The sequence below is a fragment of the Neophocaena asiaeorientalis genome, unplaced genomic scaffold (genome assembly GCF_003031525.2).
Source record: "Neophocaena asiaeorientalis asiaeorientalis breed wild unplaced genomic scaffold, Neophocaena_asiaeorientalis_V1.1 scaffold146, whole genome shotgun sequence".
NCBI classification, from domain to species: domain Eukaryota; kingdom Metazoa; phylum Chordata; class Mammalia; order Artiodactyla; family Phocoenidae; genus Neophocaena; species Neophocaena asiaeorientalis.
In genome coordinates this window covers 2,458,238-2,484,691 of record NW_020172676.1, presented here as the reverse complement: position 1 = coordinate 2,484,691, position 26,454 = coordinate 2,458,238, and the positions used below count along the sequence as shown (strand labels likewise).

At 36.8% G+C, this 26,454-nt stretch overlaps 1 protein-coding gene across 15 annotated transcripts in view; it reads right to left on the bottom strand.

Moving 5' to 3' along the window:
* The window catches only part of PAM (peptidylglycine alpha-amidating monooxygenase), a 280,942-nt gene that overhangs the window by 73,038 nt on the left and 181,450 nt on the right, over positions 1-26,454 (bottom strand). For all 15 annotated transcript variants that reach the window (XM_024739687.1, XM_024739688.1, XM_024739683.1 and 12 more), the window contains 2 exons: positions 17,829-17,914; positions 16,243-16,326 (listed from right to left, as the gene is read on the bottom strand). In XM_024739687.1, coding sequence (XP_024595455.1) covers positions 16,243-16,326; positions 17,829-17,914 — 170 coding nt within the window. The remainder of the gene's footprint in view (positions 1-16,242; positions 16,327-17,828; positions 17,915-26,454) is intronic.

Genomic DNA, 26,454 nt, shown 5'->3' with positions numbered 1-26,454 from the left:
AAAACAGGTTAATCATCAATCCTGAGGGAACCAATGTGTTGTTATACACTACATCCCACTAACTGGAAAAGTCCTTCAGAAAGACAGTTGTAGAGTGGATTTTAATTCACTGCACTCTCCTCAGAAGAAAAAGATAAAGGATAAAGCACACCCATTATCTACTATCTCACCCACAGTTTTGGATGATGGACCCTTTCCTTATGGAAGTACTGAAAAAGCATGCCTGGAACCATTGCCAAGTATTATGAAAAACAAAGAAGTAACATCTTTAATAATAAAAATGTATTTTAGGAAATTTGTGAGCAAACAGTAAACTGTATCATACCTTTCCACCCTCTCAGAGTGTTCTGACATAATTTAAAGACCATCTTCTTGACTTTCTGCCTATCTTGAATTAACAGACAAGAATGAATCAAGGGTATAATACACACCAATATTTTTTCAATAATATATGTACACAGATTTTGTAATAACTATTTGACTGTTAAGCTGGTTTGATCTTTACCTTATGGTTCTTTGTTCTCAATTAATAACATTAAATTGATGGGACAGATCAATTGATGGGACTTTGCTGAGATTAAATCATGGCTCCCAAGGTGACGAAAAATAGGAGATTACTTGGGGATTCATTTCTATAGTCAGGAAAAATTTCATAGAGTCAAAATTACTTGGAAAATCCCATAGGAGAGTGGAGAGTGAGGTCTCTTAATAGATCGGACACAGCCAGTTTTCTTGGCACTGGAGCAATTGTTGTCAGTTTTGTCAGTTGGGCCATGTTGATTTTTTAAAATGTTATTTCTATATAGTTGGACTGTGTTGTTATATAAGAAAAGGTTATTTCTGTACATTTGAAACCCTGCAGCAGCAGAGAGACGGACACAAGCACAAGAGGCAAATAGGAAACCGCAGAGGGAATAGCAGATAAGGGTCTCGCGTTCATTCTGGGTACAGGCACACTGAATGAAACCCTGGTTTTAATGAAGGTAAGACACAGCTCCTTTATTGTTTTTTGGTACCACTGGATTATAAATGCAGGTCCTAGAGTCACTTAATAATACTCAGTAAAAAGATGATTCTCCAAATTAACCAGAAAATGCATATATTAAAGTGTTTTGTTAGAGTTTCCTCAAAACAAATTCTCAGTCACCAAATTTCTCCTAGAGAAATCACTGAAAACATATTTTCGTATCAGGACTCTCCAGTTACAGATACATTGATATAAAATAGTCTCCACTCAAAAAGCACTAACACCTTAAGCTGTCACGGCAAACGTGTATCTGCCTAGCAAATATAACTGAAATAGGTGCACTGTTAATACATGACACAAACTGCACAGAGGTTTTCCTGGGGGCTGCTGAAAGCTGGCTTAGCAGACAAGCCTTGGTGCTAAATAAACCAGCACTACCGAAAAAAAAAAACTTCAAAAAAGAATTCCTTTTGAAGCTGTCACTGCAGTGAGTTAGCCTCTTTTTGATTTTGTACTCACTGCTGTGGGACTAGAAATTACTAGCTTCCATTTGTCCTGTGGCAAGGAAGAGAAAATGCATTTTATCCATCCTGCAAGAAGACGACTTTCACAAATGATGGCCTGTGCTGTTCCCAAAAGAGATCAAATGGAAGGCAGGCAGGCAGGCTCACCAACGAGCTTTTATAATCGCTCTGTGTGTGGAGAATGTTGCAGTGGTACTAATGTCAGAGCACTTTCCTCTTTCCATCTTTTATGAATGCAAAGAAAAAAATCCATAGTGAAGCTTATGATTTATACTATTTCTTCTCTCAGAATTATGAGCCTGCTCCAGAATCATACTTCCAAGAAAGTAAAATTAAAAGACAAAAACCCATGAATCCTAGGTAAATACAGAATTTTTAAAAACGTGGCACAGAGGTTTTTTTTTTTTTAATTATATTAGCACTTTAATATCCATGCTTTTCAAGGTGGAAGTGAAAGGTATTAAACACTTGATATGGTGATTACTTCTTTTTTTAAAAATTTTTCAATTTTATTTTATTTTATACAGCAGGTTCTTATTAGTCATCAATTTTATACACATCAGCGTATACATGTCAATCCCAATCTCCCAATTCATCACACCCCCACCCCCACCTCCCCGCCACTTTCCCCGCTTGGTGTCCATACATTTGTTCTCTACATCTGTGTCTCAATTTCTGCCCTGCAAACCGGTTCATCTGTACCATTTTTCTAGGTTCCACATATATGCATTAATAGAGTTTTTAAATTAATGATTGTTTTTTGAACTTTTCGTTGAACTATATAATATACAGAAAATTGCACAAATCAGAAGTTACAGCCTCAGGAATTTAAAAAAACGAACACACTCCTTTAACCAGCACCCAAATCAAGAAGCAAAAACCCTCCACTTGTGGCCCCTTCCTGAGGCATTAAGTTTTAAATCTTTATTTTGTGTACACAGCATATTTAAACATTTATTTGCCTTTCCGAAGGTGCTGTCTTCTGGCACCTTTAACTAGCTTGTCCACTAGCTTCATGGGCTTTGGTCAGCAATTTTTAAAATATTATATCTGATTACTAAGAGTTATTTTATTATTTCCCCTTTCTCTCAGTGAAAAGTCCTATCAACCACTTTTTCCTTCTGCATCTCAGTTTTTAATATATATTCATTTGTTAATTGAAAGTCTAAATTTTCTTTTGCATTCTCCCAATTATTGTCTGTTCTCCCTACTGAGGGCAGAAGGTAACTGCAAAAGTCTAGGAGCCACAGTAAAGGTACCAGGAGAATAAGTAATGGAATGAAAAGGAACTTTAAGAGTTTTAATCAAAGAAAGTTTTAAATTCAATTTGAAATATAAAGCTAAAAATCATATTTCTCATATAAAATGCTCCATTATGAATTTTTGAATTGTCTGGAGGATATTTTTTTTGTTTGTTTGTTTTTTTGTTTTTTTGTTTTTTTGTGGTACGTGGGCCTCTCACTGCCGTGGCCTCTCCCGTCGCGGAGCACAGGCTCCGGACGCACAGGCTCAGCGGCCATGGCCCACGGGCCCAGCCGCTCCGCAGCATGTGGGATCCTCCCGGACCGGGTCATGAACCCGCGTCCCCCGCATCGGCAGGCGGACTCCCAACCACTGCGCCACCAGGGAAGCCCGGATATTTTTTATATACATAAAAGGTTTACCTTTCACCCCCTTTGGAATTCTCAACTACTTTGTGCAACAGTGTATTCTTCATCTTTTATTTAACTTAAACCTCTAAGTGCTCATGAACGATAAGCAAAGAGAGGGTAACCTAGTGGCAATAACATCCTGTTTTGTTTTGCAAACAGGAAGTTTATAGTCTGCAAAAGCGGTAATTTAATTGGAATATATGCTTTTTGAAGCTCAACCTAAAATCAGTGGCTGTATTTTCAACCCAATTATCTTCATCAGCTTAAAATACTATATCGTGTACTGATTTTGGTTCTTCAATGAAAAAATAAATTCGAAGTAGCTAATTTACATATAATTATGCATGCATGTAGTCCTCGGTATTAATTAGGAAATATACTTTGAATATTATAGCTCATATATTTGGCTTGGCATTAATTTTCAGTCATTCAATACGTTTACGTTGTAATTGGTATGAGGATTAATAAAGTTAATCTTCATAAAGCACGTGTGAGTTGAGAAGTAGTACGGAAAACGCTGAAACTGCTCAGTGACCCAAATTATCTCTCAAAATTCCTTGAGACCTTAAGCAAATCTTCATAATGTAAGATAAAGGGTTTCTTTAGAAGGGTTTGCAGTTACTGCTCAGATTTTATTCTCCTTTCTGTTATTATAGGTGATAGATACATTACACTTAAGTTGGGGAAACAAGGGTAAGGAATACTTGCAAAGAAATGGAGCTAGAAAAGTGTTGGGTAGGGGAGATATCCGTACAAGAAGACAGTCTCTGGAAAATTTTCAAAGATGGAGAAAAGAAGAATTAATATAGAATGAGAAGAAACAGGGAGCAGGACAAAGGGTTTCCAAATGGGATGAAGAGGAGAGCAATGTTTTGTTGGCAGAAAGAGGGAGGTTAGAAGGGTCTCTTCCAGGCCTAAGGAAGGTTGGATTTTATTTTTCTAACAGTTATTTTATAAATGTCATGAGATGTCATATTTGAATGGTTTTCATCAAATGTCTTTTTGGTCACATATTTAGTTAGGGTATCTCTCTCATTTTACACGTAAGACAGTCAACTAACATAAAAAAAGAATTAATAGAAAATAGGAAATAGAATGCACAAATCCTAGCCTTTCTAATGACTTCCGTCTTTTACCGTACTTCCTAGAACACAGTAAACAAACGTAAACATGCCAAAGCAATGAGGGGATTAGTGAGGGACAGGGTGTGGAAACCAGCCTGAGTATTTGTGGAGTGTGTGAAAAAATGCCTTGGATCTCCTAATTTTGATGTGAACCCATGAGCAAGTAACTTTATTTTTCCTCTTAATTTCTTTTGGTTAAAAAATAAAATATTATCCGCTATTAATTTAAATGAAAGTAATTAGTTAATGATTATGTACCCTGACCAGTTTCAAAAAAAGAGTTAATAATTATGGGTGATTAAAAAATCATGAGCTGCAAAGGGGTAAATGAAGGTAAAGTATAAGGTTGTCTCAAAAACAACTAGAAAATAAAAGCGAAATGTGAGAAACTAAATAGTATTAGGGAAACTTTTTTTCCCTAAAAGACATCACTTAAGCTAAACATTATATTGTTCAATGCTACATTGCTCTAAAAAATACATTTTAAGGAAAAAAGAACATTCTGAATATATTCTTTAAAAAGCAATAATACTGCAGTGCTTTACATATCTTTTCATAACCAAATGAATGAAAATGCAATTCCTGATACTTAATGACCATATTTAGGTATTAAAATAAACAGGTGTCCCATGGAATGAATGAGATGAATAAGGACCATTAGTCTTCCAAACTGAAGATGATTAACAAAATTGAAATGCAGGAAGCTAGAGAATCAGGGAGCTTACACTGGCAAAAGCCAAAAAATATTTCAGGATAATAGCCTTCTTTTGGATCATTTGAGAGGCACTGAATAGTCCTAAAATCATTCCCATGACTCACAACAAGCTGCTTGTGTATAATTAAGGTTAGAGAAGAACATGAAGAACATCCTATTATAATTCTTCTGAAATCAGTGGGATTATCAAGTAACCTGGTGTAGAAATATCCCTACATAAGGGAAGTGGATTCCTTCATACATCAGAATGAAAAGGCATAAATGAGATGAGGTAAGCAACTCCAATCTTTAGTCATATTTATTCTATTGTGCAAGGATAATTTCATTCCTCTTCCTTCCTAGTGGTTCAAAGGATTTTTAGAAGGACTGACTCCATTATTTGTTTTATATAGTTAGGACATGAACTTTGATAAACTACACATTAGAAATTCAACACAAATTAAATTCTTTTAGCTTTTAATACCATTGGACTAGTAGCTATACCACCTCTGGCAAGTCACTTAACCTTTCTGAGTATCGATTTCCATTTCTCTAAAATAGAGGGGCAGGGCTAGATGGTCCCTTCCAGTCACACTGCTCTCCTTCTATCACTCCAAAGACTCAGTCTCTGTGTTAAAAACAAGTGCTTTAAAAATGAATTAGTATATAACACATAAGATGTACGGTTTTTACTATTTTCAGAAGAAAAGGAAATCAAAGTCATGGTTTTGTTTTCAATAATGCCTTTTCAGCCATGTTGCAATCTCTTCCCTTTATCTGAAAAGGCCTAAGAGGCTGTGGAATTTCATGCAGGTTGAATGTTACCTTCTTGCCAACCATATCTCTCTCCGAGTTGGTCTCATGGTCTCTGCCTTTCATTTTCTAGTCCCTGTCACCCCATATATTCCACTTAAAAATCAAAAATGTAAAAAAATGGAAGAATATAACTTATTTTTGTTCATTGCTCAAAAAGGTTTATCTAGATTAAGTTTCAAGAAGGAAGATTTGCACCCCTATATATGAAGAGGAGTGTGTCCAAGAAAGTCATACATGCGTTGTGTCTTCTACCATAATAGTAAAATAGCATTTTAAATCCAAACACCAAATTTTGTGAAAAACTTAAGAATAAATATAAACTCTCCTTCAAATTTCTAAGTGAAATAAAAAAGGGCTAGAATAACCAGACAGTAAAGGCATTTTCTTCTTTCAAAGCACCCCTTTTCTTAGGAGGATTGGGATTTAATTATACTTATTTTGATAAATGCAAATTATTCTGCTCATGTCCCAAGCCCCAGGAGATTTCCCTGATACACCTGTAGTACAGGAAAAAAAAAATGTAGAAGTAACTTCCATCCTCTAGGAAACTTTGCTCCTCAGTTGTCAAACTTTAGTTTGCATAAAAATCAACTGGGGAGCTTGTTAAAATTTCAGAATGCTGGGCTCAGTGATGTGCTGGTAACACACAAGCTCTCTGAAAAAAATATGCATGCGTGTGTAAATATACATTTATTATAGTTTTACTAATATAAAATATGTGTAGGACACAATTTACAAACAATAATAAAATAAATAATATTCTTTATCATAAATTCCATATAACCAGTTGAATTTCACAGAATTATTTCCTTAATTTTGTTTTTGTTTTTTGATTTTTTTAAAACCAGATAGAAAGTTTACTTCTGATTCACATTAAAGTCCAATCTTATAGGAGTCCAGTGAGGTGGGGCTTGATGATCTTCTAGGGATCCGTCTGTATTTTTGCTTTCTCCCCTAGGATATTGCCCTCTTCTGCAAAGCCAAAGTTGGCTCACCACCACCATATCTAAATGAATGCCCCCTAGAAGTGGAAAGAGCTATGTCCTTAACTTTTCCTTAATTTTTCTCTAGCCAACCTATGGTTATAACTGACGAGTGAGTCGTTTGGACAAGAATGTTTGTTGATATCCTTGTTTATTGAAAAACAAAGATATATGTTGGAACTGCACTTGCTCGTCAACAAAGTGAGCAAAATCTTTGCAGTACTGGATAGTAGTTTTTGAATACTGAAAAAAATATTTCTTCAAAATTTTTGGCTATTCACAGTAATCAGCATTACTAATATTTTTTTCATTGTTTTCTTAAATCTAAACAACCAACAAAATAATTTATGAAGCACTGATTTGTAGCATTTTTCAATTTCGATGGTGTAAATTTTCCCACTACAGTTAATTTCAAGCTACCAATGTGACATTACTGAACACTGGGTTGGAAAGACACACTATTTTATAGTATTTCCACGATACAGATACAATAGACATAAATACCCTCCAGAGCAAAGATAGTAGTAAAGTGTAGTAAAATAGGGAAGGATGACCTTTGAGTATTTATTGCCTTTATTTTTAATCAGGGCTACACTTAACAATCAGCTCACTAACTATCTGAAAATTAGCAATTGGCTCTTACGGGTCAATATGAATCAGCTCTAGTACACCACTGCCTAACCTCTACTTCTTGTGCATTTGATTCAGTAGGTCTGGTTGGAACCAGTAATTTTCATTTTAAAAAGCACTCCAAGAAGATTCTGGCACAAGTAGTCCACAGATCAGATTTTGACTGGACATGGACTACGTACTATAGAGGTAATTCTATTAAGAACTTCCAGCTAATTCTAATCCTTTTAATGAAACAGTAAGAGGAGTTCCTTGGTTTAAGTAAACACTGGGCAAAATGTTTTAACTGTGAAAACATCTAGTGCAGGTAAGGATATGAGGTTTGCTCATTCACTATGGATTGTAAATTGGAAAAACTGTTGCATCAGGTAATTTGGTGGAATCTGTTAAGGTTTCAACACTCCATAACCCCCAAATCCCATTTCTAGAAATCTACCCTGCAGTAGCAATACATGGTTACCTAAAACATTTCTAACGTTAAAGTTCACTGCAGTATTGCTTGTAATAGCAAAAAACTCAGAACTTAAATGTCTTTAATGGGGAACAGGATATATAAATTATAATATATCCACACAACAGAATACTAGGCAGTCATTATAAATAATGAAAGAGCTTTCCATGTGCTGCCTTAGAAATCCCAGAGTACGTTGTTAAATTAAAAACAACAGCAGATGCAGATCTGTGGAGAGTGTGATCTGAATTTTGTCCAAAAAAGAAGTGCAGATATACATACATATCTGTGCTTTCTGTGAGTATAATATAGAAATGCTGGGATAAGCATATGAAAACCTGGCAGATATAAATTCAGTTACCTGGGGGTCGGGGTTGGGGTAGAAGGAAGATGGGATTGAAGAAGGTATATTATAGATTTTTTTTCTTTTGAATCCATATACCTTTTCTTCAATAGCTTTACTGAGATATAATTTACATATGTTACAATTCACCCCTTAAAAGTGTACAATTCAATGGTATTTTAGTATATTCACAGATCATATGTAACTGTCACCTCATATTATAGATTTTTAAATAGTTAGGTATTGTGAGTAACTTTTGTACTTTTCTTTTTAATGGCTTTTTGTATTTTCCAAAAAATGAAAAATAAAGTTTGGGATAGATTATTTTAATGGGAAAATATTCAGATATATCCAGAGTCCTCCAATCCTTGTTAGTATTTTAACCAATTAACTCAAGTATTAAGGAACAGGTTTCTTTGTTCCCATACTAGAACTATTTGCAATTCTGAAACCTGAAAAGCTTTGGAAGCCTAAAGTTTTTTTTCACAGCGTTTGGCAGCAAAATCCGATCTGAATGATGTGATGCTACTTACGTCTGTCTTTATCCCTTGTAGTGTGACCATTTGAACGTTTTGCTAAAGGAATATTAGCATATTTGATTATGGATAGTGTCTCAGATGCCCAGAGGTGATATAATGTAATATATGATTTATGTACTTGAAAACCTTTCAAAAAGGTTTCAAGTTCGTAACTCCAAATTGCATCTGTCCCAAAGCATGTGAATAAAAGTCTGTGTCCCTACATCAAGGAATATTAGACAAATAGAAAGTGGGAGGTGGGGAAGGAAGAAAGGAGACTTGCTGCATGGCACAGGTATCCCAGCCTTGGGAGAGAAAAGGGAAACTGAGGTCAAGTGCACCCTTCCTGGGACCAAAGGGCTGTCCCTGGAGTTGAACTTGGAAATATTATGTGTTCCCTGGAACAAAATATCATGTTGAGAACTAACCTTCTATATGCCGGAAGGGATTAGGCTTGCTGGAATGTGTGCATGTCAGGGTCTTATTCAGAGAAGGCCAGGCTGAATGCTAGAAAGGTGCCATCTCTGTCTCCTCTAGTGTAGAGACTCAATGGCTTTCAGGCATCTCCCTGGGGGAGGGGAATCATTAATAACACCCTCCACATTTGGAATTTCAAAGGAGATTCTTAAACATGGAAAGTAATCTGGAACACCTGAAAATACCTGGGTTTAAATACCCCGATCCATAGCATCCCTCACTTTGCAGAGGAGAGAGTAAAAGCAGGCTTGGTATATATCTCCCTGGAAAGCATGCAGGAGGAAGCTACTTCAACAGATTTAGAAAAGACAACACAGGCAGCAACAGGGAGCAATATTCCACCAGTTTCCCACTGTCTCTGCAATCAGGTATCAGGGAGTCAAGAGCACCTCTAATGATTACACTGAAGTCAGAGTAGTCTGCTTTATACTGGAATGAAATAATTTGAAGTGTAGCTGCCCTGCCACTGATCTATGCTCCACCTTGTTCAAAAATGCATTAGCAAGGGATTCTTCCCCGGCCCACAATTTCAAAGCTTTTTCCATAGCTTCCCGGCAGAGTCTTTTAAGAGGCAGACATGCAGCAGGAGTCATAGTGGGACTAGAATTCCTCCAGAGTCCTCTGTTTTCCCTTCTGCCTGCCACTGTCTCCCCTTCCCTCATGCTCACCCTACTACTCCTTCAGTGGTGGCGAGGAAGGAGCCCCTTGTGTGTGTACGTGTACAAGTGTGGAGCACGCATTTCACGAATGCATGACCTATGTCTAGTAACACCCACCTGTCTGGAACTAAGCTATTCAGAAGCCACACCAAAACGGAACATAGCCAGAATGGAACAACACAGGAGGACAAGAAGAAATCAAATCTGAAGGTTACCAAGTCCAGGCACTTGTGTTCCCATGATTTTATTCAAAAAGTTCCCTCTAAGGGTTTCAGTTCAGAGTCTGTTTACCCTAAATTTATAAACAATTATATGAAATTTAGCTGCCTAGATTCCATATCATCAATGTAGTACAAGGCAGAAGGAGGCCTGTAGGAAATCAATCTGGCAACATGAAATCTTTTTCTAAACTAAGTGTGGTCTTGTTTGCTTCTCAACCCCCCTCTCTTATTGCACAGACCATACTGGCTCATGTAATTACAGTTACTGTTTTATTTTCAATTGCCCCCATAGGATGAAGGCAAACTTTTGTTCTTACTCATCTTTGCCTCCATGCGCTGCACTGTTTGAATTAAAATGAGTTGAAGTGGTAGCTTGACAACAGAAGAAGTTACATAAAATAGAGAGAAGCAGATAGAAGAAGGCAACAAGCCCAGTAAGATGAAAAAACTCTATCTACTCCTAAAATTTGGAGGGAAATAATTGTGCAGTAGCTGATATCCAGAATGATATCCCAAAATTATGAAGGAAAGGGAGAAAGGGATAAGGAAGACAACTAACATTTATTGCCAGTCTGCTCTGTGTTGGGCACAGCATTAGGTATTTAACATCTGCACCTATTTTAATTTCATGAGACGCATTACATATTTGGGAAAGATTTCTGTCCAAAATGTTTTAAGGCTATAGTACTTAGAACATTAAAACCTTAGCTTTCTGGAAAACTTGGCTACTGAAAATGATTTGTTCTTTAAGGGTTCTAACTGGAATTTTGTGATCTGATTTTACTAATATAACCCCAGAAATTTGGAGAAGAAACTTCTTAGAGCTCACCCTTACATAATGGAGAGTCAAAAACAGGATTCCCTCGGTTTCATTCATCTCATTTAGAATATAAGTATTAAACATTCACTCTAAGGAAAATGAATTGTTTAGCTGTACTCCCAGGAACATGCTTAACTGTAGGTGTACTTTGAGGGCTGTGATGAAGGAGTAGAAGCAAGCTCTGGATGTGTGTGTGAGTGTGTGTGTATGTGTGTGTGTGCACGCGCGTGTGTGTGTGATCTGTAGCTTTGATAATACCTGTTAGTTTTCTTATATGCACCAAGAACTTATAGTTTATAGCATGGAAATTTTTCCAACTCAAAGACAGAGATTATGCACTTGGGAAAAAATTCTTGCCTCCTTTTTAAGATATCAGCTCCAAACTTCAGGTGGTGAGTGCAAGAGTTTTCTAATTTGAGAAATGAGTTATTGTTGGAGACTAGTAAGCTAATGCCGGAAACTCTGTAAAGAAGAGGCCACTTTTCTTGATTCCCCTGGGCCAAAACATCTAGAAGAAAAGTGGTAAATTTCTGCAACAATCTCAGCAGAATTTTCTCTATGGAATAAAACTCTATAGAAAAAATGTGGCAATAAAAGAAAGAAAGAAACAAAGAAAAAGGACCAGGAGGAATCTCTAAATCTCTAGTTGCTGCTATTCTAATTTCCTTAAGGGCAGGAACTTGGTCTTACAGTTTATCTCTGTATAACTGAACTATGAATAATGAAAAAGTCTGTGGAGAACAGGAAACAGAGCATAACTAGGAAAAGTACACTGGCAACATGACAGACATAAATACAGTTCTGTTTCTAAACATAACAAGAAATTTTGACACCCTTGAAAAGTAACCAACATATTCTTTATATTATGGGCAACTATGGCAAAAGGTTGCATTTAGGGGAATTTATATCACTTTAAAGCCTTTTACGGGAACTATAACGATAGTAGTTAACATCGAGTGCTTACCAGATAACTTTATAGGAACCATTATGATCCCATTTTATAGATGAGGAGGTCAGAGAAGTTTGGAAACTTGGTGAGGATAACAAAATTAGCAAGTGCCATTGTCAGGTCATCTGGTCTTAGAGTTTAATCATGTAACCAAATACTATGCTTATACTGGACACACATTTCTAATTGGGTTATATTCTGTTTTCCACAGAATATTAATTTATAAAATGTTATAAAGCTTACATTTAAAAAAGAACTCAGGGCTTCCCTGGTGGCGCAGTGGTTGAGAGTCCGCCTGCTGATGCAGGGGACACGGGTTCGTGCCCTGGTCCGGGAGGATCCCACATGCCGCAGAGCGACTGGGCCCGTGAGCCATGGCCGCTGAGCCTGCGCGTCCGGAGCCTGTGCTCCGCAACGGGAGAGGCCACAACAGTGAGAGGCCCGCATACCACAAAAAAAGAAAAAATAAAAAAATAAAAAAGAACTCATTCTGGCCTTCCAGAGCGCCTTCCAGGCTTGCCCTGGCCTCCTAACACCCTAATCTTTCTTCATAAGGCTGGTAGCTTTCCCATGCACTCAAGCCTAGGACTGAAGTGAAAATCTGACCAGGTTACTGCTGATAAGCACTCTGGGTGCCAGCTCTCTTCTCCTTTCTTGCCACTTACCCCTTTGCATTTCACCCTCCAGCAAGGCCAAATCACCAAGAGTTCCTTGCGGACATGAGGCTTTTCACTCCCCCATGGCCATGCACATACTTCTACTTCGTCGGGAACACGTCTTACCCCTGCTCCCACTTATCTGCAGTCTCCTGATCACCATTCAAATCTTTGCAATGGTTCCATCTTCTAAGAAGCCTTTCCCAGACAACGTCCCACTGCCCTTCCAGGCAGACCTGTTCCGCTCCACCTCTCCACGGCCTCCATATCTGGGATGTGTTTCTATTACTGCCTATAGACGCACTGTTCCTGCGCTTGTCTCTCCTGCTAGAATGTACTATACTCCTCTGGGCAAGATCAGTATACCCAGCACTAGCCCAGGTCTGACATTATGATTGACATGGCATTTAATAAAGTTGGCTCCTTTTAAATGACACTTTACAGTTTCACATTCTGCTCAATTTCCAAAACAAACAACAACCAAAACAAAACAAATATTTTTGTTTTGTATCCCACAGACCTATCTTTTCCTACTACTAGGCCTCCCAGCTCAAGATATAACCAGCTGGCTTCAGGTTATGTTCTCTCTGATACTTTATCACATGCCAACAAATTTGAGAAGATATTTTAACTTCACTGTTGATGCTTTATTAAAGAGAAGTCCTAGGCTTCTCAACCCTCTAAAACCTCCCCTATGTGGAAAAATGCTCATACCCTTAAGCCAAACATTTTCCCACTTTTCTATAGAGTGCAGTGATTTCCTCAGAGTGTTAATGTGCTTCTGATTTATAATTTATATTCATAAAAATATCATCAATAGTTCTAATACCGTGAAGTTCAAATCTTCACTGACACTAAGATGATTATTATATATATACAATACATATATAACATATCTATACTGCATTTTTAATCATTAAAAGATATGTTATAATTCCACTTCTAGGTTCATCTGGAGATAAGTATGTGATCACAGTATAGAACCTTTTTAAAGTATAAGTCACTTCTTATAGTTAATCAGGCACATAGAGATTTACTTTAACTCTTTTTTGTCAGGAGGGTATGAGTGGAATGCAGCGCACAAACTGGCAGGTACTGGCAGGTATCTAACATAGTGCTTATATTTGTGGAATTTAAAAACATGAAGAGAATGTTATAACATTGTAAAGGAAAAAAATAAATCACATGATCCTGTCTCTCATGCTTACTGACTGTTTCCTTTTATTCCTTGTTCCTTATAATCCTTGGAAACATACAAGCATACATACGGTTTTATGTTGTCTGTATAAAATTTTATGATTTGCTATTTTTGTTGTTATACCATTTATTTAATTAGTCCCCTATTAAGGGACGTTTGTTAACTTTCCAGGTTTTCATATTACTAGTTAATGGTATATAAATAACTGTGGGTAGGTAGCTCATTAGAAAACAAACAAACCAAAAAATCCAACAAAACCCTTCCTTTAGTTTAGGATGAAAGCCTAGAGCAAGATTTTAATGTTTTATATAAAATGTATATAATATGATAAAGTTGCTTTCTAAAACACTGCACTAATTCACAAAGCTCCCCGAACTGTAGCATATTCATCTAAGCCCTGGCAGTCCTGGGTTTTATAATTCAATCTCCACTCACACCCAATTAAGTAAACGCAAAATGCTCTCTCGTTGTTTTAGTGAGATCCGATATTTTCCCGCGCGTTTACTTACTATTCTAAGCCATGTATAGTTTAAGTCACAAGATAGTATCTAATGCTACTGAAAGAATTATACTGGTGAAATTTTTTTGTTTACATTTTTATTACATTATCATAAGATCTATGAATTATAGGTCCTACCTCATATGCACCTTCTTTTAGAAAAATGGTTCTCAAAAAAGTGAAAAATGAAAAACTAGTATGAAAGTTTCTAATCAGTCTCTTATAGTAAATAACTATATATTTATATATTAAATATCAATACTTTTTAATTACCCCATATTAGACATAAATTATAAAATAAAATTAATTCCTCATAAGAAGTTAATTTAAATTAAATTATTACAGTAATATGTTTTAAAAACTAGCATATTATATGTATCATCCATTTCCCCTGGGGTATCAGTATGGTATCTGTTAGGAGGTACTACAAAGCTCAGAGGAATTAGGCTGTAAAGTCAAGTCTAGGGTTCTATAGAAGGATGGAGAGTAGGGGTGGGGTCCTGTATGTATGGACACTACCAACTACTTTAGTTGTGGTAATTGGGGAAAGCCTTCCTCACTTCTTTGGAAAAATAATAATCTTGTCAATGCTTTGGAAGTCAGCAGTCTTAGAATCTGCCTGTTCCCCTGATACCAACATGGTAAATTTTTAGAGCAGATAATTTGTGTCTTTGTTTCTCAAACATGAATATTATTTATTCCTCTGTTTTCAACAAAACCTTGGCTCAGCACTACAATTAACAACTTAAGATTTTAGGTCCTGTTCCAAAAATGGAAAGCCATTTATACATAACTCAAAGCATATTTTTTATACAAAACAGGTTTTACTTGGAAGTTAGGTTCATGAGCTGGTCCACAAGAGCTTGTTTAATTGATAATATATCTGATTGTAGTACTAATTATAATTTTTCATTATATAAATTTATTCTTTTAAAAAATTTTTTATTGGAGTATAGTTGACATAAATTTATTCTTTCTAACATCCTTTTCCAGAGGAAGACTGCATTTATTGTCCCAGTCCTGAATGCTGAGAACCTATGGAAACTTTCAGCATAGGGTGCTCTCAGCAAAGGCCCCAGAGGATATTTCATAGGCAGAGATGGATGTGTACTTCTAAACTCAGTTGCTGGATAGAAAGCTAATGCATCTAGAGAGCAAAATGTATTAGGTGAGTTTGTAGAAAAATAGTGTTAGAGAACTCAAGAAAACATGTAGAGGTCAGCAAGACAAAGTAGAAAGGCTGACAAGCCAAGAAGACTGCTTAATATTTACACTCCTGTGAACACCAAAGTGTGAACCTGGAATGCAGTTGGAGTTTGACTAAATGCAGCAGAAGGAATAATAAGCCCAGTCTTGGTTGCCTTGGGAACAGGGCCCCTTCCTCACGTTAATGATTCTATGATAAGAAAAGGAGCACTTAAACAAAGTGCATGGTAATATGGGTAGACCAGCAAGTGTCTAGGGCAGTGTTCAGCAGCCTCTATGGAGTGGGTGGGGTCCGTGCATCGGTGCAGTGGGCGACAGATGAAGTGGCAAGTGTGGATTACAGATAAACCACTGACATGAACCTGAGCATTTGAGAACTTTTAAAAATTTTTTAAAAAAGAATAAATTTATATAATGAAAACTTATAATTAGTACTACAATCAGATATATTATCGATTAAACATGTTTTGTGTTACAAAACATGCTGACTCTCCAGTGGCTTGCTTCTAGTAATATAAATAAAGTACTAGTCCCTATTCTTTCTGACAATGTTGCTAAGAAGGAATCTAATAGGAGACGGTGGATAAGATAATACATTGCAAAGGAAGAGAACCCTGAAGTCAGCATAAGAGAAAGCACAGTAGGATGCATAAGAGAATATGTGCATAAGAGATTATAACTTTCAAAATAAAAGTCATTTCTTCAGTAGTCTCAAATTCCAAGAGACAAAAGCAGCTGTTTACTAGTGGGCAGAGGGTGTAGTCAATTCTTCATTTTATTATATAGAAAACAGTATATATTTTTTAAACAATATAGTATTGAAGTTCAGCTTAGTTCCAACATTTCAAAACGTACCTCTAAAAGCACTAATATCCCCATAGTGTACTTGTAGTACAAAGTATTTGCTTCCAGTCTCTCCTCCAACTCTGAATCCAACACCTGAAGATATTCAAAAGAAGATAAATTAATATTTTAGAAATGGAAGTTAAATAGAGCTAATCAAAGGTTGCTGATCTATGAAATCCAAAGGGAAAGAAAATAGCACATAATATATGAAATTATGTTATATGAAAATGGAAATAAACTAGGCATTCAATGAAAATCTCTGATATAACCTATCATTCCTTCTCTAAGCTCTGATAGAATTATATTCGTAGTCTCCACTTCAGAACCAGAGTGATCACTTATACTTTAAGAGGACAATTCATTCATTTTTCAAGAAACAGAACAAAACAAAACAAAATTCTGTCCCTGTTGATTACATAACAGACATACATAAACCCATTCTTTCATTTTGTTTTGTATATACTCATACTCATTTTTATTTTCTGATTGAATATAGGAAACAGACTTCTTAGGACCATCTCAGGAAATTGTTTTTCTTCCCATACAAAATCAGGTATCTGCAAAAATATCATTGAAGAAACCAATTACCTACTAGATTACAATGTCAATAAAGTTTTGGAATCTGAAGGGTGCCTAAGAGTCTTACTGTTAGTAGAGTTTGCTAGTAAGCTAAAAAAAAACTACAGAGAAAATATTTATAGACAGAGAAAAAAAATTTTTTTTAATCTTCTCTAGCAATGGATCTTAAAAACATCAACAAATCTATGACAAACCTCCCTATTAGTTTCCAAACGTGTTTGATAGTGGCTGCCTGGTAAACTCTAGAGAGGATTCTGACACTCATTTGAAGTAAAGCAAAACAGAAATCAAACTACTGGGTGAAAGAGAGGCTCAAGAATGTATTGCACAATGCATGGAATATAGTCAATATTTTGTAATAACTATAAAGAGAAAGAAGCCTTTAAAACTGTATAAAAAGATTAAAAATATTAAAAATTTTAGTGCAGGCATGAGTTAGGGAGGCATCACAAGATGCCATCCCTCCATCCCTAAACCACAGCAGTCTTATTCTGTTTCAGAACTATACGTTCACTTTGATACTAAGAAAGATCCAGGTAATAAAGGAGAGTCCGTTAATTCACTCACACGTTGGAAGCTATGAACGGTTTAGAGGTGAATTCAGAAAGCCAGCTGAGGTCTGGCATCACATTAAATACCCAGGTTCCAGGACTATTAAAAATCTGTTTGCTGAAATGGCAATTTATTTAATTCCTAGCTCTCTTGGCTCGTGAAATGCTCCTGCTGTCAAGAACCAATGTGCCTCAGGCCAAAGGTGGCTTGAGGTATACTCGCTATTTTCTAATTCTATCTAAACTGTTGTGTGAGCCAATTACTTATCAAAGAGAGGCAGAGAAAGAAGAACAACCTCAATGAAACCTTTTCAATATAAAGGAGGCAATAAGGGTACTTTTTAGCGTGAAATTGCAACATAGAACATGGTCAAGAGCTGTTGGAAAGAACATATAATAAAAAGTACGTTGGAATCAAAAACTAAGCAGTTTAATATAAGGCTATCCAAGAGGCCTCAGGTATACCTTTGGGGAGTCTGGTTGGGGGAGCATTTCTTGCCCAGGCATATAGAATATTGGCTTTATCTGTACAGGTTCCTTCGTCACAAAACCTGAAGAAAAGAAAGTAGCTATAAGTGAAGATTCAATTAGTAAAGTGCATAAATCTCTTCCCATGGGAGGAGTGGGGAGGGAGAGGTTTTTGAAAACAAGGTAAAGAAAAGTACATCAATATACCATCATTATAGTCATATCAACTTTAAGACCGTAAGGGACACTGGAGCGAAGAACAATTTTATATGTGAAAAAGCACCTATGAAGGGAGATTTGTTTGTTAGTTGCCTGATGTGAAACAATCCTGTGAGGTAGATATACAGTTTAATTCACCATCCTTGGAATGTACTCTATGTAATCAGGTAGAAAAGTAAGCATTACACAAAGGGTGTGTAAACCAAAGCCAATGCAGTGGAAATTTGGAAGTGGATTAAAAGAAACATCATACTCATTTCCCATTTGGGGATCGGTGGCATTTATAGTGCCTACCCTTAGTAGGGTGAACAATGCAAGTATATCCCACTCACAGGGTTCTTGTGGCTTTTTTAAAGTTTATGAATACGGGTTATGCCATTTATAAATTGTTTCAAGTCACTTAAACTTACAGAGCCTGTTTTCTCTCTTGTAAAACAGGGATAGTCATACTTACTTCAAAGAGTTGTTCTATAAAGTAGATGATATAGAAATGAAAGCACTTCATAAACCTCAAAGCACTATACCAGGGTTCTGCATTATTTAACAAAACATTCACTTTATCTAAAGACTCACTGTTGAGAGGCAGTGTTATATGCTCAAAGGAGCACAGGCAGAAAGACATAACTGGAGTTGAATCCCACAACCTCCCCTTAATAGCTGTGTATCTTGGACATGTACATCAGCCCTCAAAGGCCCAATTTCTGTGTGGAAACCTCTCTGATGGGGAGTGGTGGTGGTAATACGTGTAAGGCACCCAGCACAGTAACTAGCACGTTGGTATCTATATGGTAGATCCAATTTCACAAATGGTAAGCTGTCTGACTCCAAACCACACATTTTTTCCCCATTACACTACATCTCTTAGTTGGTTCTGTTATATAATTTGACTTGTTCAAAACACTGTTGGGTGACATTTTCATGTCGCTTTTATATATTTGTGTTTTGAGAAACTGGCACCAAGCAAGGTCAGAGTCAGGAGTTTAGGCAGATCTGAAAGGTCTGAGGACCGTCAAGGACAAGGACAAAAACAGCTTCTTGGCCGGGAGGTTGGCTCACACAGGAGAAAAAGTGCATTGCCCATGGCCTGGAAGGGAAGTGAAGGCAGACCGTGGCAGCTTCCTAAACAGGTTAGAAACTGAGCCTAGAAACCTGGAGAAACTGAGCCTAGAAACCTGGAGAACATCCAGGCCATGTCAGAGGCAGGGACTCCTAACATGCTTCCTGGTTACAGCCAGAAATGGTGGGAAAGGATAGGCAATAAGTGCAGACAACAGTTATTCATCTGAATAAAGGGCCAGGAACCAGGAGGTCCCTATAAGGTTATATTTAGCAAATGCTCTAGCTTCTCTAAATCAGGCTGTAGAAAGAAATTGGGTAATGTGCAACGTAAAGCACATCAACCAGTGGTTTCTTACTGTTCACTGTCAAAAACGATATACTTATGATGCAGGATCATCAGCATGTGAGACGCGTGCGTTGGAACAAATGTCTGTGACATCCTTGTGCCAAGTGTGCTAAAAAGCTTGGGGTATTGGACAGTACACAAAAGCGGAATTTCCCTCCTTGGCCTCATGCTATAATAGTTTAAGAAACGAGATTGCCAAATGCGATGAACTTGGTATCTCACTGCTGTGAGCTACTAAAATTTAAAGATCTTGATGGCAATTTTCATAGCTTTCAACAAGGATCATAAATATACAAGTGCTTAACAGCAATGTGATGACAGTCTTAGGTTAAACAAGATAATTGCTTCCTCTGATATGGAAGTCAATTCAGTGTATGACTAGAAAGAACCAGAATGAAACGTAACAGAGAAAACTGGTTTAGTAAAATTTTCTAAGCTACATATTTGACTATGTCATTTGCTGGCACAAATTCTTTCAAATGTTTTCCAAAAATAACACCAAAATAAAATCTAAACATTGTAGTATAACACATGAGGTTTTATGATCTGGGCCCCTGTTATATCCCCAGAAAAAAAAAAAACCCTTTTCAGTCACGCCAAGTTGCTGCCAGTTTCTAACCTCTCTCTTCTCCACTGTTCTCTTTCTGGAAAACCCTTTCTCCATCTCTCTGCCTGACAACCTTGTTCTCACCTTCTCATTCAAGATTCACTTCAAGTATTCCTCCTCAGGGAAGCTTTCTCTGATGCCCGTCCCACCCAACTTGCATTCTTTAACCATAGCACGCATCCTAAGTATCACCTTGCTTATCTCCTCTCCAACCAGACTGTGTAGACTTTGAGGTTTGGGTCATACCTTTCACCCTGTACTCCCAGCACCTGCAGCCCTGCCTGGCATTTAGTAAATATTCAAGAAATGTTTGGGGAAGTTAACTTCTAAATTTTTAACTTTTTATATACAAACACTTAAATAATTGAATTGGCAGTACAGTTTTATTGTACTGTCAAGTATAACATTTAAAAAATATTAAATGACAATAAATTTGAATTATCATTTGCCTGGAATTCTGTACAAATCGGCTCATGCTCACTCTCACAAGTCATTGCAAGTAGGTTATACTTTACAGCTGAATAAGCTCAGAGACTTTAAGTAACTTTCAAAAGGTCACACAGCCAAGTCATGATTCAAAGCTCTGGCTGCCACACTCCCTTATATCTCTATTCATGAGACTGACTTACAGGCAGAGACTTCATGGTATTATATGAAGATCAGCTTTGATGATTACTCTCATATCTGAACTAAGCTGCAATTCGAGTATGCAATTCTAAAATCAAATTTTAGATAAAATATGTTCTTATTTGTGAAGAGACAATGTTTCATGCTCTCAACAGGTCTGGTAAAAGAAGAGCTCCAAAAGCAAACTTTGATTTGATTTTAAAATCCTGTTTTATAATTTTAAAAAAATTGTATAAAACTCAAGGCTGAGTAAACAATGACTCACTGGAGGGCCCTGGGATATTGAAAACTTAATGAGTGACAGGACTAAGTGAAGAGGAAAAACAAGAGGTCAAGAGAAATGAGTCCTACAATGGATAACATAAAGGAGTGGCAAAGAACATTTGGATAAACTCGCCGCATCTTTTCATTTTCAAATTTCCATTTCCCATTTTAAATGGAAACAGTGTCACATTTTCTCCACATAAAATGACCAACAGAATAAAGGCAGTATTGCATATGTTGGCTTTCCAAACAGTGTCATGTAAAAATAGTGAGAATTTTTATTATTCTTATTGAGAAGAAGAGTATTAAGGCTAGGAAGCAAAGCAACCCTTGATCAACGGCTCTTGTAATTTCAGGCCTCATCGACCAGGTTTCTTATTCTTATAATTCTAACAGCTACTCCTAAAGGCTTGTCTAGATTAAGCCAATTAATTGTGAAAAGATTCACATAGCTCCCTAGTGGTTTCTTAGTATTCATAGTAAAAATGATGAGAATTAACATTTGAAAATAAAACTACTCTGGATTCTTGAACCTTTGCTATAGAACCTTTTCACTTCTAATCTATGGGGAAACCATTCAGATGGCATGAATATTTCCAGACTATGCCAAGCTCTGAAAAGTGCTAGCCTGTCATTTTGAATTATCCAAATAGCGCATGATTGACTGTTAAAGTACTCCTCTGGTTCTATCTGTGAAAGGTTAGTTAAAACCCAAGGTTACTCAGAGAAAATCAGAACTGATAAGTCATTTCTTCTTTGGTCTGAAAAAACTTGTTTTAATAAAATTGTCATGCCCTAAAGTTAAGTCTGTACAGTCTTCAATTACAATTTTAATGCATTAAGCATCTAACAGAATCACAGGAAAATTAATCCAAAGTCAGAAAGTTTCTTTAAGAAACACACATAAAAATCAATGGCATATGTGGAATGTCCTTACTTTTCAAAATTACATCCAGTGTGAGTCAGGTATTCAAATTTCATTAACTGCTCTATAAACCCACAAAACACATTTCCCAATTCAGACAAATCCTATGTGAATTTCAATGCAATGTGTATGCATTAACATAGTAATTAGAAGGATACTTAATGGGAAAACTAAATAGGAGAGGTGATTAAAAGGCGCCAGCCTGAAAAAATAGCACCACAATATCTAGGCATCATCCTCACTCCCCACCCTACCCCTCTCCACCAACAGATCAGAGAGGCTCTAAAGTCCACAAGAGCAGAAGGTATATCTGTTTTGTTCACACCAAATTCTCAGTGCCTAAGAATGCCCTTGGTACGTAGTGGATGGTTAATATATATCTTATTAAGAAATGAATAAAGAGAATAGTTACCATTTATTAAGTACTTCTATGTGCCAGGCACTGCACCATCCGTATTATTGACATCCCCTCACTTACTCTTTGTGATGGTCAAATCAGGCGGGATTAGTAGCCCCATTTTAGAGATGAGGAAACAGACCAATACAGATTAAATAATTTGACCAATGTTTATTACAACTATCAAGTAGTAGAACTGAGATTTGATCCCAAGATGCTCTGATTTCAAAGTTCTGGCTCTATATTAATTGTTATGGCACTGTGCTATAACACTGCCATCCTATTTAACATAAATACTCGTCTTGTGAGAAAATAATAATGTTCAAAATTATGTAATGCTGGTTTCTGTTTAAACTCTCAAAACGGTTACAACCATGCCATTCTATTTTATTAAAGTTGACACTAGTCCACTAAGAATTGGTCAGTTGCTAAGGAACTCCTATCAACACCTCTATTACAGGCACCTAAAACTTAGACGAGGAATATGATCATTGGTGACCAGAAGTTAGAGCAAGATGCCAACTCTATTTTAATGAATATTCTTTATACCATTCAGATATGCAGTATAATAATATGAATCTATTACAATATTAAAGGAGAAAAAGGAAAAGGATGCAATTAATTTTAGCCTAGCAGTAATTCATGTCTAAACTTTGCTGCTACACTCAAAGACACATTTTATAGTGCTTAGAACAAGGGGTAGCACAGATTTTGGAGACTGTGTTATTTTTATTTATACTGACAAGGAATTTATGTATGTTAAACTTTAGAAGTTTCATCATGGCAGAAGAAACAGAGGGGATTGCAGAAGACATGCTGTGAATCTTGCTGTATAGTGTATGGATGACAGGTAGCTAGGATGTGGAGAGGGTGCATAAAGGCAGTGTATGCAAATACCATTCTCAACCAAAGAATCATTATCATCATAAGGGAGGCAACAAAGCTGTAGACTTTTCTGGAAAGTGATATCACCCTAAAAAAAAAGGTCATTTAAATAAGTAACCAAGCAGGGTGTCTCACATACAGGACTCTCTCTCTCTCTATATATATATATATATATTTATATATTTATATTTATACATATTTATATGTTTTAGCTACTTTTCTCTTTCCCCTCATCAGCAGCATCTGTATCCCTGTGAAGACAGTGGCATTTAAAAAGACACAGCAGGTGGTTAATAACTAGAAGCAGTTGAAAGGGATCTTAGCTAAAGCTTTATAGGATGGTAAAGCACTACTGCTTTAGCTTGAGAATGATTGCAAGTTAGAACAGCTGGAAACAGCTTCATCTAACCAGCTGGGATTCTTCTTTTCAAAAAAGATTCAACAACCTGTAGACGCCCCCTTAGATTTGTAAACAGTAGCTGGTCATAAGCATCATTAGAAATAGTTTCCAAATCAAATATTAATTAATAAGACTGAAAACAATAATTTTAGCTCTGCATAGATTTTGTCAAAGTACAAGACGTAATACAGAAGAAGCCCATTCACTTTAATCACCCAATATTGTGAACACACAATCTTGGGGCTTGCAGTCATAAGTTGCCTTAAGCCCTAAGTCCTGTGCTCAGCAGAATAGAAAGTACATAAGACTATACAACCTCACATCACAAAGAGAAGGTGCTCCAGAATTACTCCAAATGCCAAAACAATGTATATAAACAAAACTATGATTTTCAAAGCTTGAAACTCTGAATAGCTAACCACTCATTATTTTTAAAAAATGATTGTTACAGTAAGAATAAAGAAAGGTATTCATTGAATAGATAAATGGATATTTCAATGTCCAAGGTCTCCTAAAATTTACCATATTTTCATGGAGAGCAGGAATAAATTTTTAATATCTAAATTACCTAGTTTTCAGCACCTCATTTCCCTACTGACTCCAAAAAGCCACAAAGAGCATCTGCTCAGTTATGGCTCACATTCAGCCAACAAATCTGGGGAACTTAGAACTGCTACACCTTGACTTAAGTCTGCAAGCACAAATGGAGTCCAACAAATCGTGCTATTGCTATGCTTGCTCCAATCCTGGTGCTATTACTTTCCCTTGGTGCCTGGATGCAGTAATTGTCTCCTCCTTTAAAAGTCTGGGAAAGAAGGGATGAGACTTAATCTGACAGGTACTGCTGCCTTCCTGACATGGGCCAGCAGAGCTGCCGCTTTTCCATCAGCTGGTCCTTATTTGCATCCTCGAGAGGTCTGTTAATTTAGAATTGAGCACCAGGCCCACTCTAACTAGAAAGGGACCACCCCACAGTATATTAAAAGGTTCACATCAATGTATGCAATTTAAATGCACATGCATATAATTAACTAGACACATTACCAGTGTGAGCTGCTAATTTGGAACGAGACACAAAAGACTGGATGGAATACGTGGAGAAAAAATAACTTTAAAATTAAAATGACTAAATAATGAAAACTGCTTCATGCTCTGTCTACTATTTTCATGTGAACTTAATGTAACTGTAAATATATTTTAATGAACAGTAGAAAGAGGCAATCACAAAGAGCAAAGGAGGGCAGCACAATAGTAAAACGTCATTAGAATAGCTCTTTGCCGTCATATTAAAAGTGCTGCCTGAAGACAGGGGATGAATTATAACTTCATAATTTCAGGGGGAAAAATGTTTACTTTATTACAGACACACACCTATTTGCCAACTTGCTGGCAATGAAAACAGAAAACTAAAGTGAAAACGGGGAAATCCTAGCTAACAAACGGAAAAGAGAGCTAATCTGAGCTTGACGCTTTGGTTGTCAACAAAATAAATTAATCAATAGTGAATCTAAGAAAGAAATGGAAAATTTTATTTGAGCCAAACTGAGGTTTATAAGCTGGGAGACAGTCTCTCAGAGAGCTCTGAGAACTGTTTGGAAAAGGTCAGTATATGTGTGATTTTGGTGCAGGGAGGATGTGCGATCAAGCACACATCTCAGTAGAAGGTTGCTGCTAGTCACAAGGAACAGACATCTGAGTTCATCGTTTCAATGCTTTTCTAACCATGGGAAGATGCAAGAAACTTAGTTCATAAAATTTTCTCCTGAAAATGTCTATCAGAGGGCCAGTTTTGCCAGTTTTCCCAGAGCACAAAGTGCTTCATCGTGACCTTCACCCTGAACTCCTTTCAGGGTGTACTTTAGGTCCGCAACTGCAGTGGCTAATGGCTTGACTCTTGTAGAACTGGATGGTGGGCAACATTCTCTATCTTACAATTCCTTCTCTTTCAGTCTTAATTTCGACCAAAGTTTGGGAGGCGTTTCGTGACCAATTTGTCCCTTGTTGCTAGGGATGCTCGTTCCCAGACCAGGCAAATATTTTGTTGATAGGCCACTCAATGTGCTATTACTGGACTGGGTCCTGTTATCAGTAGCCAAAAGCCTCTGGACCATCTGTCTTACTAAGCTGTTATGGTCCAGGATATGGTTTCCTCTTGCTGCTTTTCCCCGTATCTGGAGTTACACTATTACAATCATTGATCTTATAGGACTATATATTTGGTCAATGGTTTCAAGTCGCCTAATCATCATTAATTTTATCTGAGGCTCAGTCACATATTTGGTAGCGTAAGAAACAATTATCTTGTAAAATAGGCAGAATACAAATGATACTGTTAGTGACATGAGTAAGGTCATAGGTGAGTATTTAAGCTAAGGACTTACATTAGGTGTAGCCCAGGATCTCCCAGATTGTCTGACCAGTCAGTTCTGCACCAATCTCTACCATTAAGGAAAATGATAATTGTCACTGCTCATAAAGTTTACCAAAGATGTCTGCACGTACAAGGTGAGTGGTGGGTCATTGTGAGCCCTGACAGGATTGAGAAAGGAACGTTATCTTCTAAAGAAGTGCACGGCTGTTGCCAGAAGAAGAAAAATTGATCTTTATGATTGACCGGATATTTCTGCCATGGGGGAGGTCTGGTTAATGCGTAATGCAGATGAACAATGCACACGAGAGGGGAGGGAGGAGGCCGAAGGGCAGAGAAAAAATTTATGTTTCAATTTTTCTTGTCTTGCCTTAAAATGTGAAATTTTAATCTCATCATGGTGTTAAAATATCCTCTTTGCTTTATCTTCTTTCAGTAAAACAGCTTTGTATTCTCAAAATGAATTCCTTAGGGTGTGAATGAGTTCTTGATATTCTTACACATCAAAAGCCACTACTGGTATCAT